This window comes from Oncorhynchus masou, chromosome 4 (assembly GCF_036934945.1).
Source record: "Oncorhynchus masou masou isolate Uvic2021 chromosome 4, UVic_Omas_1.1, whole genome shotgun sequence".
Taxonomy (NCBI): domain Eukaryota; kingdom Metazoa; phylum Chordata; class Actinopteri; order Salmoniformes; family Salmonidae; genus Oncorhynchus; species Oncorhynchus masou.
Genome location: NC_088215.1, coordinates 13885716 through 13902498, shown reverse-complemented (window position 1 = coordinate 13902498; position 16783 = coordinate 13885716). Strand labels below are relative to the sequence as shown.

Below are 16783 nucleotides of genomic sequence, written 5' to 3'. Positions count from 1 at the left end.
GCTATAAGCCTAGAATTCAGCCAGCAACATTTTCACAAAAACAAGAAAAGCATTCTAAGGTAAATGATTTTATTTGAAGAACTTTGGATGTTTTCAATGAGGAGACTCTCAGTTAGATAGCAAATGTTCAGTTTTTCAAAAAATATTATTTGTGTAGGACAAATCGCTCCGTTTTGTTCACGTTTGGCTACGATAAAAACCTGTATCCAGTTATAGCCTCAAGCTCATTAGCATAAAGTAACGTTAACTATTCATAAAAATCGCAAATGAAATTAAATAAATATGCTAGCTCTCAAGCTTAGCCTTTTCTTAACAACACTGTCATCTCAGATTTTCAAAATATGCTTTTCAACCATAGCAAAACAAGCATTTGTGTAAGAGTATTGATAGCGAGCGTAGCATTTAGCGTAGCATTTAGCATAGCATTTAGCGGGCAACATTTTCACAAAAACCCGAAAACCATTCAAATAAAATCATTTACCTTTGAAGAACTTCGGATGTTTTCAATGAGGAGACTCTCAGTTAGATAGCAAATGTTCAGTTTTTCCTGAAATATTCTTTGTGTAGGAGAAATCACTCTGTTTTGTACATCACATTTGGCTACCAAAAAATCCCGAAAATTCAGTCACCAAAACGCCAAACTTTTTTCCAAATTAACTCCATAATATCAACTGAAACATGGCAAACGTTGTTTAGAATTAATCCTCAAGGTGTTTTTCACATATCTCTTCATTGATATATCGTTCGTGGTAGTCTGCTTTCTCCTCTCAATCACATGGAAAAATACTTGCAGCTGAAGTTTACGCACCAATTTCGACGCAGGACACCGGGCGGACACCTGGTAAATGTGGTCTCTTATGGTCAATTTTCCAATGATATGCCTACAAATACGTCACAATGCTGCAGACACCTTGGGGAAACGGCAGAAATTGTAGGCTCTCTCCTTGCGCATTCACAGCCATATAAGGAGACATTGGAAAACAGCGCTTCAAAAATTTTGCTCATTTCCTTTTTGAAGTTTCATCTTGGTTTCGCCTGTAGCATCAGTTCTGTGGCACTCACAGATAATATCTTTGCAGTTTTGGAAACGTCAGTGTTTTTTTCCCAAAGCTGTCAATTATATGCATAGTCGAGCATCTTTTCGTGACAAAATATCTTGTTTAAAACGGGAACGTTTTTATATCCAAAAATGAAATACTGCCCCTAGAGTTCCAAGAGGTTAAATTTGAGAGCTTGAAGTTTCTTATAGAGCTCCTGGTCAGTAGTTGGGGAGTCCAGTGGATTTTGATTGTCCTTTATAGCTTTTTCTAATCCATTCAACTTCTCATGAATTTGGCGTTGTTCAGTGTCAATTTGAACGGTGTTGTAGAGTGTTTTAAAATGGGTTGTCCATATGTCACCATTTTGTATCGCTAATTCCTATTGTTTAGATTTTTTTTGTTCTTTCCAATTTTGCCAGAAGTTGTGTGTGTTTATGGACTCCTCAATTAGTGTCAGCTGCTTGCTGTTGTACTGTGCTTTTTTGGTTCTGAGTGTTACGTTTATAGAGTTTTAAAGTCTCACAGTAATGAAGTCGTAATTCACCATTATTTGGGTCTCTGTGCTTTTGGTTGGCTAGTGTTCTAAGTTTATTCCTTATAATTTTACAATCTGCCTCAAACCAGTTGTCATCTGTGGTCTTTTTTTTTTTTTTTTTTTATCAATTTCAATTGTGCTTCTTTTGGCATTTGCCTGAATATATAGTTGATGTTTTGTACTGCCAGATTGATGCCTTCTTTACTGTGAGTAAATGTGGTATCCAGAAAGTTATCTAAGAGTGTCTGGATATTTTGGTTACAGGTTGCTTTCTGGTATTCTTCTGTGCTGTTTTGGGCCCCTCTGTATGAATTGATGATGTTGTGCAGCTTACTGGGCTGTGAATGTGTGGTTGTTTCCATGTCTTTTCTTTTGTAATTTGGCTGTGATCATACATTTGTGTCCCCACAGAGGAGCACATTTCCCTGGGCCTGGAAATGTCATGTCTCTTCCTCAAGGGTGGGGAAGATCTCCTCTGAGTAATATGGGGATTCTGAGGGGGGGATGTATCTCTCTCTGTGTCCCAAATGTTTCTTTTTCTCTCTCTCTCTCTCTCTCTCTCTCTCTCTCTCTCTCTCTCTCTCTCTCTCTCTCTCTCTCTCATGTGTATCTTTCTCGCTCGCTCTGTGTCTCATATGTATCTCTCAATTCAATTCAATTCAAGGGGCTTTATTGGCATGGGAAACATGTGTTAACATTGCCAAAGCAAGTAAGGTAAACAATATATGCATCTCTCTCTCTTTCTCTCTCTCTCTCTCTGTGTCTCATATGCATCTTATTCTCTCTCCCTCTCTCTCTCTCAATTCAATTCAATTCAAGGGCTTTTCTCTCTCTCTCTCTCTCATATGCATCTTTCTCTCTCGCTCTCTCTGTGTCTCATATGTATCTCTCTCTCTCTTTCTCTCTCTCTCTCTCTCTCTCTCTCTCTCTCTCTCATATGTATCTTTCTGTCTCACTCTCTCTGTGTCTCATATGTATCTATCTCTCTCTCTCTCTCTCTCTCTCTCTCTCTCTGTGTCTCATATGTATCTCTCTCTCTCGCTTTCTCTCTCTCTCTCTCTCTGTGTCCCAAATGTATCTTTCTCTCTCAATTCAATTCAATTCAAGGGGCTTTATTGGCATGGGAAACATGTGTTAACATTGCCAAAGCAAGTAAGGTAAACAATAAAAATTAATCTCTCTCTCTCTCTCTCTCTCTCTCTCTCATGTGTATCTTTCTCTCTCGCTCGCTCTGTGTCTCATATGTATCTCTCTCTCTCTCTCCCTCTCTCTGTGTCTCATATGTATCTCTCTCTCTTTCTCTCTCTCTCTGTGTCTCATATGCATCTTACTCTCTCTCCCTCTCTCTCAATTCAATTCAATTCAAGGGCTTTTCTCTCTCTCTCTCTCTCTCTCATATGCATCTTTCTCTCTCGCTCTCTCTGTGTCTCATATGTATCTCTCTCTCTCATATGTATATTTCTCTCTCTCTCCCTCTCTGTCTCTCTCTCTCTCTGTTTCTCTCTCTCTCTCTGTGTCTCATATGTATATTTCTCTCTCTCTCTCTCTGTGTCTCATATGTATCTTTCTCTCTCTCTCTCTCTCTCTGTGTCTATGTATCTTACTCTCTCTCTCTCTCTCTGTGTCTCCAATGTATCTTTCTCTCTCTCTCTCTCTCTCTCTCTCTCTGTCTCTCTCTCTGTGTGTCTCTATATATCTTTCTCTCTCTCCCTCTCTCTCTCTCTCTCTCTCTCTCTGTGTCTCATATGTATCTTTCCCTCTCTCTCTCCCTCTCTGTCTCATATGTATCTTTCTCTCTATCTCTCTATCTCTCTCTCTCTCTCCCACTTTCTCTCTGTGTCTCATATGTATCTTTCTCTCTCTCTCTCTCTCTCTCTCATGTGTATCTTTCTCGCTCGCTCTGTGTCTCATATGTATCTCTCTCTCTCTCTCTCTCTGTCTCATATGCATCTCTCTCTCTTTCTCTCTCTCTCTCTGTGTCTCATATGCATCTTATTCTCTCTCCCTCTCTCTCAATTCAATTCAATTCAATTCAAGGGCTTTTCTCTCTCTCTCTCTCATATGCATCTTTCTCTCTCGCTCTCTCTGTGTCTCATATGTATCTCTCTCTCTCTCTCTCATATGTATCTTTCTCTCTCACTCTCTCTGTGTCTCATATGTATCTATCTCACTCTCTCTCTCTCTCTCTCTCTCTCTCTGTGTCTCATATGTATCTCTCTCTCTCTCTCTCTCTCTCTGTGTCTCATATGCATCTTACTCTCTCTCTCTCTCTCATATGCATCTTTCTCTCTCGCTCTCTCTGTGTCTCATATGTATCTCTCTCTCTCTCTCTCTATCTCACTCTCTCACTCTCTCTGTGTCTCATATGTATCTCTCTCTCTCTCATATGTATCTTTCTCTCTCGCTCTCTCTGTGTCTCATATCTATCTATCTCTCTCTCTCTCTCTCTCTCTCTCTCTCTCTCTCTCTCTCTCTCTCTGTCTCTGTCTCTGTCTCTCTCTGTCTCTGTCTCTGTCTCTGTCTCATATGGAATGCTGTCACCTCCAGGCAGGTGTTTGTCCCCCTGTGTGCTGAGGGTGACACAGTAGAAAAAAGGGGAGTCTATATACATTGTGTGCAAAAGGCATGAGGAGGTAGGCGAATAATTACAATATTGCAGATTAACACTGGAGTGATAAATGATCAGATGGTCATGTACAGGTAGAGATATTGGTGTGCAAAAGAGCAGAAAAGTAAATAAATTCAAACAGTATGGGGATGAGGTAGGTGAAAATGGGTGGGCTATTTACCAGTACAGCTGCAGCGATCGGTTAGCTGCTCAGATAGCAGATGTTTGAAGTTGGTGTGGGAGATAAAAGTCTCCAACTTCAGGGGTTTTTGCAGTTCGTTCCAGTCGCAAGCAGCAAAGTACTGGAACGAAAGGCGGCCAAATGAGGTGTTGGCTTTAGGGATGATCAGTGAGATACACCTGCTGGAGCGTGTGCTACGGATGGGTGTTGCCATCGTGACCAGTGAACTGAGATAAGGCGGAGCTTTACCTAGCATGGACTTGTAGATGACCTGGAGCCAGTGGGTCTGGCGACGAATATGTAGCGAGGGCCAGCCGACTAGAGCATACAAGTCGCAGTGGTGGGTGGTATAAGGTGCTTTAGTGACAAAACAGATGGCACTGTGGTAAACTGCATCCAGTTTGCTGAGTAGAGTGTTGGAAGCAATTTTGTAGATGACATCGCCGAAGTTGAGGATCGGTAGGATAGTCAGTTTTACTAGGGTAAGTTTGGCGGCGTGAGTGAAGGAGGCTTTGTTGCGGAATAGAAAGCCAACTCTTGATTTGATTTTCGATTGGAGATGTTTGATATGAGTCTGGAAGGAGAGTTTACAGTCTAGCCAGACACCTAGGTACTTATAGATGTCCACATATTCAAGGTCGGAACCATCCAGGGTGGTGATGCTCGTCGGGCATGCGGGTGCAGGCAGCGATCGGTTGAAAAGCATGCATTTGGTTTTACTAGCGTTTAAGAGCAGTTGGAGGCCACGGAAGGAGTGTTGTATGGCATTGAAGCTCGTTTGGAGGTTAAATAGCACAGTGTCCAAGGACGGGCCGGAAGTATATAGAATGGTGTCGTCTGCGTAGAGGTGGATCAGGGAATCGCCCGCAGCAAGAGCAACATCATTGATATATACAGAGAAAAGAGTCGGCCCGAGAATTGAACCCTGTGGCACCCCCATAGAGACTGCCAGAGGACCGGACAGCATGCCCTCCGATTTGACAGACTGAACTCTGTCTGCAAAGTAATTGGTGAACCAGGCAAGGCAGTCATCCGAAAAACCGAGGCTACTGAGTCTGCCGATAAGAATATGGTGATTGACAGAGTCGAAAGCCTTGGCAAGGTCGATGAAGACGGCTGCACCGTACTGTCTTTTATCGATGGCCATTAATGATATCGTTTAGTACCTTGAGTGTGGCTGAGGTGCACCCGTGACCGGCTCGGAAACCAGATTGCACAGCGGAGAAGGTACGGTGTGATTCGAGATGGTCAGTGACCTGTTTGTTGACTTGGCTTTCGAAGACCTTAGATAGGCAGGGCAGGATGGATATAGGTCTGTAACAGTTTGGGTCCAGGGTGTCTCCCCCTTTGAAGAGGGGGATGACTGCGGCAGCTTTCCAATCCTTGGGGATCTCAGACGATATGAAAGAGAGGTTGAACAGGCTGGTAATAGGAGTTGCGACAATGGCGGCGGATAGTTTCAGAAATAGAGGGTCCAGATTGTCAAGTCCAGCTGATTTGTACGGGTCCAGGTTTTGCAGCTCTTTCAGAACATCTGCTATCTGGATTTGGGTAAAGGAGAACCTGGAGGGGCTTGGGCGAGGAGCTGCGGGGGGGGGGGGAGCTGTTGGCCGAGGTTGGAGTAGCCAGGCGGAAGCCATGGCCAGCCGTTGAGAAATGCTTGTTGAAGTTTTCGATAATCATGGATTTATCGGTGGTGACCGTGTTACCTAGCCTCAGTGCAGTGGGCAGCTGGGAGGAGGTGCTCTTGTTCTCCATGGACTTCACAGTGTCCCAGAACTTTTTGGAGTTGGAGCTACAAGATGCAAACTTCTGCCTGAAGAAGCTGGCCTTAGCTTTCCTGACTGAATGCGTGTATTGGTTCCTGACTTCCCTGAACAGTTGCATATCGCGGGGACTATTCGATGCTATTGCAGTCCGCCACAGGATGTTTTTGTGCTGGTCGAGGGCAGTCAGGTCTGGAGTGAACCAAGGGCTGTATCTGTTCTTAGTTCTGCATTTTTTGAACGGAGCATGCTTATCTAAAATGGTGAGGAAGTTACTTTTAAAGAATGACCAGGCATCCTCAACTGACGGGATGAGGTCAATGTCCTACCAGGATACCCGGGCCAGGTCGATTAGAAAGGCCTGCTCACAGAAGTGTTTTAGGGAGCGTTTGACAGTGATGAGGGGTGGTTGTTTGACTGCGGCTCCGTAGCGGATACAGGCAATGAGGCAGTGATCGCTGAGATCCTGGTTGAAGACAGCGGAGATGTATTTGGAGGGCCAGTTGGTCAGGATGACGTCTATGAGGGTGCCCTTGTTTACAGAGTTAGGGTTGTACCTGGTGGGTTCCTTGATGATTTGTGTGAGATTGAGGGCATCTAGCTTAGATTGTAGGACTGCCGGGGTGTTAAGCGTATCCCAGTTTAGGTCACCTAAAAGAACAAACTCTGAAGCTAGATGGGGGGCGATCAATTCACAAATGGTGTCCAGGGCACAGCTGGGAGCTGAGGGGGGTCGGTTGCAGGCGGCAACAGTGAGAGACTTATTTCTGGAGAGAGTAATTTTCAGAATTAGTAGTTCGAACTGTTTGGGTATGGACCTGGAAAGTATGACATTACTTTGCAGGCTATCTCTGCAGTAGACTGCAACTCCTCCCCTCACTGGGTGATGATGAGAGAGGTTGTATCTCTGGACATGCTGGTTGTAATGGGTGAGGTCACCGCATGTCTGGGAGGTGGGACAAAGGAGGTATCAGGGGTATGAAGAGTGGAACTAGGGGCTCCCTTGTGAACTAAAACAATGATAACTAACCTGAACAACAGTATACAAGGCATATTGACATTTGGGAGAGACATACAGCGAGGCATACAGTAATCACAGGTGTTGAATTGGGAAAGCTAGCTAAAACAGTAGGTGAGACAACAACAGCTAATCAGCTAGCACAACAACAGCAGGTAAAATGGCGTTGACTAGGCAACGGGGCCGACAGATAAAACATAAACAAGCAGAATGGAGTACCGTGATTAATGGACAGTCCAGCGTGCATCAGCTATGTAGCCAAGTGATCAGTGTCCAGGGGGAAGGGAAGCTGGATTGGTGAGTGTTATCCAGGTTAAAAAACTAACAATGACTAAATAGCTTGTAGCTAGTTAGCTGGTTAGCTTCTGGAGGTTCTTGAGTGTGTTCTAAAAATTAAAAATAATAGCGATTCCGTATCACATTGGGTGAGGCAGGTTACCGGAAGGTATAAACAAATTAAAAATTGAAAAGAGATAGAGAGTAAATATGGGTCTAGAGAGTAAATATGGGTCCAGTGAGTGTTTGGGACGCGGCGATTCAGACGGTTAGCAGGCCTGTGCTAACAAGCTAACAGTTAGTAGGCTGGGGCTAAACAAGGTAGCAGTTAGCGGACCGGGGCTAAACAATCTGGCAGTTAGCAGGCCGAAATAGCAAGCAAGGAGATAGCAAGGGTTAGAGAGTTAGCCTTTGGGGGATGTCGCGATGGGGTGAGTCTGTTTATTCCTCTTCATGCGGTGACATCGATAGACCGGTCGTGGGTCCGGGTATTGTAGCCCAGGAGTATGCTACGGTGGTAGGTATTGTAGCCCAGGAGTCTGCTATGGTGGTAGCACAGGGGCTCTGGCCGAGCTAGCTTCAAGCTAAGTGGGTGGAAACGCTAGCCAGGAGTAAATCATCCGGGGTTGCGGTTTAGCTAGATAGCTAGTTGTGAAGATCCAGCTGAAAGATGTTCCGTTTGCGGTGGGAATCCGGGGATAAAAAATAAATAGGTCCGTTGTGCTCTGGTTAGAGTCGCGTTGTTCGAACTGGCAAGAGCTTTCCGAGCTAAAGGTTAGCTGATGACCGGTTAGCCGAAGACCGCTAGCATAGCTGGTAGTTAGCTGGCTAGCTTCAGTTGAGGGGTTCCGGTTCCGAAGTAAATATAAATACTTAGGAAAAATAGCTACATTGGGTGAGGCGGGTTGCAGGAGAGTATTTGGAAGCTGAGCAAAATGTTTTAAAAGATATGCGAAGAAAAATATGTAAAAACGAAAAAAGACGGTATATACATAGGGACACGACACGACACGTCTTACTGCTACGCCATCTTGGGCGTCTGGTTCTGGCATTTAGGTTGCCACAGACTAGTACATGTCCCTGGGCCTGGAAATTATTGATTTCCCCCTCCAGGATGGAGAAGCTGTCTTCATTAAAATATGGGGATTCTAGTGGGGGGATATAGGTAGCACACTGGAGGACATTTTTCTCTGTTCAGATAATTTCCTTTTGAATTTCTAGCCAAATGTAGAATGTTCCTGTTTTGATTAATTTAATGGAGTGAGTTAGTTCTGCTCTATACGAAATTAGCATACCCCCTGAGTCCCTTCCCTGTTTCACACCTGGTAGTTTGGTGGATGGGACTACCAGCTCTCTGTAACCTAGAGGGCAACCAGTGGGTCCGTCTCCTCTATACCAGGTTTCTTGCAGGATGACAATGTCTGGATTACCGATTTCTTTGGTGAAGTCTGGGTTTCTGCTCTTTAGGCCAAAGGCAGATGACCTCAGGCCTTGGATATTACAGGATGATATATCTCTCTCTCTGTCTCATATGTATCTTTCTCTCTCTCTCCCTCCCTCTCTCTCTCTCTCTCTCTCTCTCTCTCAAGCAGTGCTAAGTGATTAGTGATTTTTGGGGTCGGTTCGGTTTCAGTTCGATTATAAAAAACAAACACGGTTTTCAATTATTATTTTTTAAACATTACATTCATTGTGAAATAATGGCATTAAAATGATTTTAATGGGAATTCCAAAGCCAAAAATAGTGAACATTCAATTGCCCAAACATTGAAAATATTCCATTGTCTCTGTCAGGTCCACATTGGGTAGACATCAATAGAAAAATAAAAAAATCACTGTGAAATAATATTTCACTTGTGTATATTACTTTGTTTTTATTTGATGACTTTATTATCTTGAATTCCTTAAAGTCATCATCTCCTCTCAGGCCCTAACAGCCAAACAACATTATCTCTGTTCTCCCCACATTGTACTGTCTTTAATCACCCTATTTAGCTAAGCTAGCTTGTCTTAGTATGCTGCAGAGCTGCCTGACAAAATAATTTTACTAGTCCTTCAAAGTAGATCAGGCACACTTTGACAAACTGTCTCTATCCCTCTCTCTCATCATTGAGTATATTCCTCTCTCATGCAGTCTGTGTATAGAGAAGTGTATCCAACTCTGTCTGCACCAAAAACAGCAGGTGCAATGGATTATGGTCATTGTAGTTAATTACCTAATTTCTGCACTGAACTAGATTTGAATATTTGCCTAATGAAAACTACAACTCCCTTCAGCCAGGCGTTCCACACAGTTCTTGACTTGATTTATTATTATTTGATTTCTCACTGGAGAAATGGAGTGTTGGGCTCACAAAAAAACTGAAAACTAAATGGAATTCAAAAATTGAACCAACGTTGGATAATCGCTCAGCACTAGTTTCTAGGAAGCTAAAAGTAGAGTTAAGTGTATCAGGGACATGATCATTGAACATAAAGAAGACTTAGAATTACTCTACCCTGAGTGTTCTCTCCATAGACATAAATATTGTATCTCATAGTTCGCTCTTTGAAGATGCACTCTTGTCATGAGACATGGACACTCTTTCTTAACCTCTAGCGACGAGCAATCCCGTATCCGAGAGCGTAATCATATCCTCAAGCGCATTACCATAACGCAACGTTTCCTATTCATGAAAATCGCAAATGAAATGAAATAAATATATTCAAACACAAGCTTAGCCTTTTGTTAACAACACTGTCATCTCAGATTTTCAAAATATGCGTTACAGCCAACGCTAGACAAGCATTTGTGTAAGTTTAGCATGGCATAATGCTATGCTAGGCTGTGCTGGCAGCATGCAACATTTTCACAAAAATAAGAAAAGCAACCAAATTAAATCATTTACCTTTGAAGAACTTCAGATGCTTTCACTCAGGAGACTCCCAGTTAGATAGCAAATGTTCCTTTTTTCCAAAAATAATATTTTTGTAGGCGAAAAACGTCAAGTTTGTTCATCCTGCTTGGCTGAGAAATCGACCGAAAATACTTAAACTATAACACCGAACTTTTTTCAAAATTTGCTCCATAATATCGACAGAAACACGGCAAACGTTGTTTGGGATCCATCCTCAAGGTGTTTTTAACATATGTATTCGATAATATATCCGTGGAGGCAGTTGGTTTCTCATAAGAAACGATTGGAAAAATGGCTACCTCAGTATTTTACGCAAGGTTTTCTCCGGGAGACACCATGCGTCCACTCGCCCTATATGGTCTCTTACAGCCATTCTCCAATGGAAATGCCTAAAAAGACGTCACAATGCTGCAGACACCTTGGGGAAAACATGGAAAATGTAAACTCCTAGCTCCTTCACAGCCATATAAGGAGTCATTGGCATGAGGCGGTTTCAAAAAATGCGGCACTTCCTGATTGGATTTTTATCTGGGTTTCGCCTGTAACATCAGTTCTGTGGCACTCACAGACAATATCTTTGCAGTTTTGGAAACGTCAGAGTGTTTTCTTTCCAAAGCTGTCAATTATATGCATAGTCGAGCATCTTTTCGTGACAAAATATCTTGTTTAAAACGGGAACGTTTTTCATCCAAAAATTAAAATAGCGCCCCCTACATCCAAGAAGTTCATTTATCTTTCCACAATGACATAAATACTCTACCAACCTCCTGCTCAACCCTATTGCAAGGGTTTTGAGAAAGAGGTGAGGAGAGAAGATGGGAGGAATTAAGGAATTCATTGAGAAAGAAGCATGCATGAGTTAGAGAGAAAAGTAGGGAGTCTAACCTTACAATATTAATGAATTGTCTTCTTAACAACTTATCTGAAACTACCCAGAAACACTCTTTACTAATGGAATACTTGACCCATTTGCTAAGAAATATAATATTTTTCCCCGGTTGGCAAGGTTTTAGTTACTGTGGAAACGAGAGGGTAAACAAGGTAAGGAGGGAAGATAAGTGCCAGGTGCTAAATCTTATGGATTAACACTACAGAGGAGGAGGCAAAATTGATTACTTTGTTGTTGTTCCTTCCCTACATCAGGTCAATGGGTCTAAAGTTGTTAACTTTATCGCCAAAATATTCCCAAAGAAGACAAAGGAGGAAGCTAAATGGATCGCTTTGTTATTGTTTTATAGTTCACTTACTCTGACCCTACCTCAGGTCAATGGGCCTGCCTTTGGTAACTTTATCGCCAGAAATACTCCCAAGAAAAAACAAATGGATCCCTTGTTAATGCATTGTTCGGTCAAACCCACAAACTTTTCTGACCCAATGTTAGGTCCCATGAAATCATTAGGTGGTGATTGGCTAGTGACAGCAGGATGACCATATTGATTACCTCATGTGTTGTTGACAGGGCGAGTCGTTGGGTCAAACACTCTACCCAGTCTCCTCCACGCTGTTCCTCTGTCTGTATGTCTAGAGAACGGGATCAGTTACAGCAGAGTCTAATGTGATTTATGGCAGTGTGCTGATAACTTCCTTCTCAACTCACTGTTTGGGGCTTTGGGCCCAGCTGACTGGTCAAACTTTCACTAAGACGGTGTGAGATGCACATACACATACAGTACATGTCCAGAGAGCATGTTCACACACATGATACGTATGTTTGAATACACACGCACGCACGCATGCACGCATGCACGCATGCACACACACACAAACCCACACCGTATTCCCTCTCCACCTGCAAGTACTCAGACATCCTCAATCACACACACACACACACACACACACACACACACACACACACACACACACACACACACACACACACACACACACACACACACACACACACACACACACACACCCAACCTACACACACTCCCTGTGCTACCCAGGCCTAAAGCCCCTAGACATTCCTTACAGCTCTCTATAATTGACCCAAGCCCCTCAGCTCCCTCTGGAATGACAGGCAGCAGTAGAATGTGTTCCGACTAAAACCTCACCTCACCGCAACCATTGTAAACAGACTGACACACACACACGTTCACACCTCCCACGTCCACCCCATCCCACCCAGGGACACATTGTCTGTGTCCCAAATGGCACTATAGTCATCCTATAGTGCACTATTTATTGCATATTGCACTGCTATTGACATAGTCAAAGGTAGTGCACTATATGGGGTAATATAGGGGATAATTTGAGTTACAAGCCATTCTCACTGGACCAACTTCGATTCTCTCCCTGTCTTTATCCCCATTCCCTCCCATGCCCCTGTATATCCTACACATTGAATCAACAGCTGCTTAAAGTGGTCCTATCTATCTACCCCCCACTACTACCCCTCATACTTACACTTGGCTTTTCCCACAGTAGTTGAATCCCCCTACGGATCATCCCCCTCTAGAGTGGCTGCGGGGATTTCCCTTGTCTCCAAGTGGAGCCAGATAAAGATCTGAGAGCTTCCACAGGTTCCTTATCTCCAACAGGGAGGCTCCGGCTCCATACTGCAGCTCTGGAGCGCTGCAGCCATTTCAAAGGGATCCAGTCCGCAGTGTTGTTCACTCAACAGTGTTTACAGTGGCTTGTGAAAGTACTCACCCCCCCCCCCCTTGGTATTTTTGGTCCTGGCTGGGTTGCCTCTGTCACATTCTAGCTGTGATAAGGAAGGGTTTGAGAGTGTTGTGGATGTGATGAGAGGTTTGGCCAGTAGAGGGTGCTGTTTTGTGTTTGTATTGGAGGATACGATTGGAATGGGTACAGTCAGGGTATGCATGCTGGCTTGAAAACATAAAACAGATAAAATGGCTAACTGGGTGATTCCCGATACTTGAAATACTCTGCTTGTTGCAATAGATATCTCTTGACTGGGAAAATCAAGGGGAGTTCTCCAAGGGGTTCATGACTAGGATTTACTGAACAGAAATGTTGATTCTCTCCTTTTTTTCTCTGTCCTTCCTTCCATCGACCCGAGTAGAAGAGAAGTACACGACGGTGCAGCCGTACGCCAGCCAGGGGAAGGACGAGATCGGCTTTGAGAAAGGGGTCACCGTGGAGGTCATCCAAAAGAACCTGGAGGGCTGGTGGTACATCAGGTGAGCATCACCTCCTCCCATTTGTCCTTACTGTGGAGGGACCTTAGCCAATGGAAAACATTGCTCCGGTTAAGAATTCACACCTATTAGTGATTTTATGTTGGATGGGCCCAGTTCCAATTACAATGAAATCCTTCACTCCCTTCAACAGGACCTACAGGCTAGGGAAGTGAGTGAATGACCATATTGGAATCGGACCAAAAGTTAATGTACATTTTCTCACACTCTAATGAAATGAGTCCCCAGAGAGAGCGTTTCTATCATTATTTTCAGAGATGTGATCAAGACTGAGGTCCATCTCATCTGTTGAATGTCATTGTAAGCCTTTAACATATGTGGCTCGTTGGAGATCCGGTGAATGCGCTGTGTGTGACCTGTTCGGTGGAGGAGCGACAGAGTGTGTTGCATGCTCAGTAAATGTGCATTTCCTGGCCTGTTGTTTGTAGCTTCCTCATGGCCCCGAAGGCCTTGTGAGCTCCACTCTCCACTCTCCAGCTGATGATTACCACATGCTACTCTGGACTCTGCTCTGGCTTAAAGAACAGTCCTGTTACATCTCTCCTGTTACATCTCTCATATATAATCCACAGACCACAGGCAGCCGGAGGCACCTAGATAGGGGAGGACGGAATCAATTGAATGGTGTCGCACACATGAAACGCATGGTTACCTTGTGTTTGATAACATTCCCCTGACTCCCTTCCAGAAATTAATATGAGCCGTCCCCCTGCTCAGAATCTTCTATGTGTATGAGGACATCTAGTGGTCGTAGACAGTCAGTGGGAGAATAAACAAAATAAAGACTCCCTCATGTTTTACTGCTGATGTACCAGTGTATTACTGACGGACATAAAGTGGAAGTAATTACACTTTGACGTCAACACACAATGCACTATTTAACCGGAAAGGGTTACTATTTGACCGGTAAGGGTTACTATTTGACCGGTAAGGGTTACTATTTGACCGGTAGGGGTTACTATTTGACCGGTAGGGGTTACTATTTGACTGGTAAGGGTTACTATTTGACCGGTGAGTAAAATCCCATTCTCCTGCTAGGTACCTGGGGAAGGAGGGCTGGGCCCCGGCCTCATACCTGAAGAAGATGAAGGAGGACTTCTCATCCTCGGGCAGGAAGAAGACCCCGACGGGCCCTGTGGAGATCATCGGCAACATCATGGAGATCAGCAACCTGCTCCAGAAGAAGTCCAGCAGTGAGAAAGTAAGGTTTTAAGATTTCACTTTAAACTTAAGATTTCATTTGATTGAACTTTTAGCTTTTTATTTTGTTATATTTTTTTTACCCCCTTTTCTCCCCAATTTCGTGGTTACCAATTGTTAGTAGTTCCTGTCTTATCGCTGCAACTCCCGTACGGACTCAGGAGAGGTGAAGGTCAAGAGCCATGCGTCCCCCGAAACACGACCCAACCAAGCCGTACTGCTTCTTGACAGAACGCACATCCAACCCAGAAGCCAGCCGCACCAATGTGACGGAGGAAACCGTACACCTGGCGACCTGGTCAGCGTGCACTGCGCCCGGCCCGCCAAAGAAGTCCCTAGTGCGCGATGAGATAAGGATATCCCTGCCGGCCAAACCCTCCCTAACCCAGACAACGTTGGGCCAATTGTGCGTCGCTCCATGAACCTCCCAGTTGCAGATGGCTGCGGCAGAGCCTGGGCTCGAACCCAGAATCTCTGGTGGCACAGCTAGCGCTGCGATGCAGTGTACCACCCGGGAGGCCCAGCTTTTTATTTTTTTTAAAGCACTTTTTTCTATTTTATTAGCTTTTGTTTGATTTATGTCTTGTATTGTATAGTTTTTCTTTTACTGTGAAGTGTGTTGCCGTTTTAAATGCATTTGAAATAAAGTTTGATTTGATTCAAAGGATGTCCAAACGGATGGAGATTCCACCAGTCCTGAGCGCCACATCTCCAAGAGTGAGATCAGCCTGCCCATGCCCTATGCCCCAGGTTACAACCCCAGCCCCGACCACGGCCCTGGCCCAGGTCCGAGTCCTGGGCTGAGTTCTGGATCTGGGATGGGTACCTCCAGTCCTAGCCTGGGCCCTGGTGCTAGTGGCCCTCTACAGGACAATAAGGGGAAGACGGAACCTGGTTCCCCTGCTGTAGCACGTGTCGCTCCACACAGAGTGTCGATAGGTGAGTGTCATCGATTATAGAGTTGTACGGTGATTCAAATTAGACTATTTACTCGGCTAATATATATCTATTTGACTAATATTTGGGTGCTGGGATATATTTGTGTGACTAATATTTGTGTGTAATAAAATGCAATAAAAACATATATAGTGGTGAGTGATATAACATTTTGATTGGGGTTTTACGGATATACTAAGGTTTGTACCCGTCTGTTATGTGTGTACAATAGACTACCAATTGCTCTTCTATCATTTCTACATTTGACAGTAAATGAGGCTAATCTATGGTTCCATTCATTAGGCTCTCCCAACCTCCGACAAAAACCCCCTCCTAGAAGAGAAACAAATCTGGTAATTTACTTTCAAATACAGTATTATCAGAAAACGTTTTTTTTTACACATAAACATAGAACATTGAACTCAAGATTGCTTCTTTTTCTATTCCTCTTGTTTGTGCAGGGCTTCCAGTTACCCAAGCCACCAGAGCCCCCTACTGTGGAAGCGGAGTACTACACCATCGCAGAGTTCCAGTCCTGCATCTCTGATGGCATCAGTTTCCGTGGAGGACAAAAAGCTGACGTAAGCACCCAGAATCATAGAGATACAGTATCTATACAGATATTTAGCTTCTGGATGGTTGGATAGGCTACCGTCTATATGATCTATCTCTATGCTCAGTACTGCTGTACATATGTCGGTATTGGAATCTGTCTGAGCACATTAAATATTAATGACACCTGACAGCTCACTAGCGAAACAACTGCTGAAGCTGCATAGATATGGCCTTGACGGTCTGTTCATTTTGATGATGCTCGCAAAATACTGCATAGAGGCCAACTGGATGTCAGTGTGGACATTTGACGTTAGAAGAAGGGAGCTTTTGTTTTGATTTCCCTAACCGTCGCACCAAGAATGTCACGTTCGTCATAACGAGGAGACCAAGGCGCAGCGAGAGATGAATACATTCTTCTTTATTTAAACGAAGGACACTAAACAAACTAACAAACCGAACGTGAAGCTATAAACACAAGTGCTGACGTGCAACTACACATAGACAATAACCCACCAAAGCAAAATGGAAAAATGGCAACCTAAATAGGATCCCCAATCAGAGACAATGTTGCTCTGATTGGGAACCAATTCGGGCCACCATAGACCTA

At 43.9% G+C, this 16783-nt stretch overlaps 1 protein-coding gene across 5 annotated transcripts in view; it reads left to right on the top strand.

The window, feature by feature from the left end:
- LOC135524146 (SH3 and PX domain-containing protein 2A-like) overlaps nt 1-16783 on the top strand; it is a 145010-nt gene that overhangs the window by 118157 nt on the left and 10070 nt on the right. For all 5 annotated transcript variants that reach the window (XM_064951378.1, XM_064951389.1, XM_064951369.1 and 2 more), the window contains 5 exons: nt 13350-13467; nt 14524-14686; nt 15351-15624; nt 15925-15974; nt 16083-16202. In XM_064951378.1, the coding sequence (XP_064807450.1) occupies nt 13350-13467; nt 14524-14686; nt 15351-15624; nt 15925-15974; nt 16083-16202 (725 nt within the window). The remainder of the gene's footprint in view (nt 1-13349; nt 13468-14523; nt 14687-15350; nt 15625-15924; nt 15975-16082; nt 16203-16783) is intronic.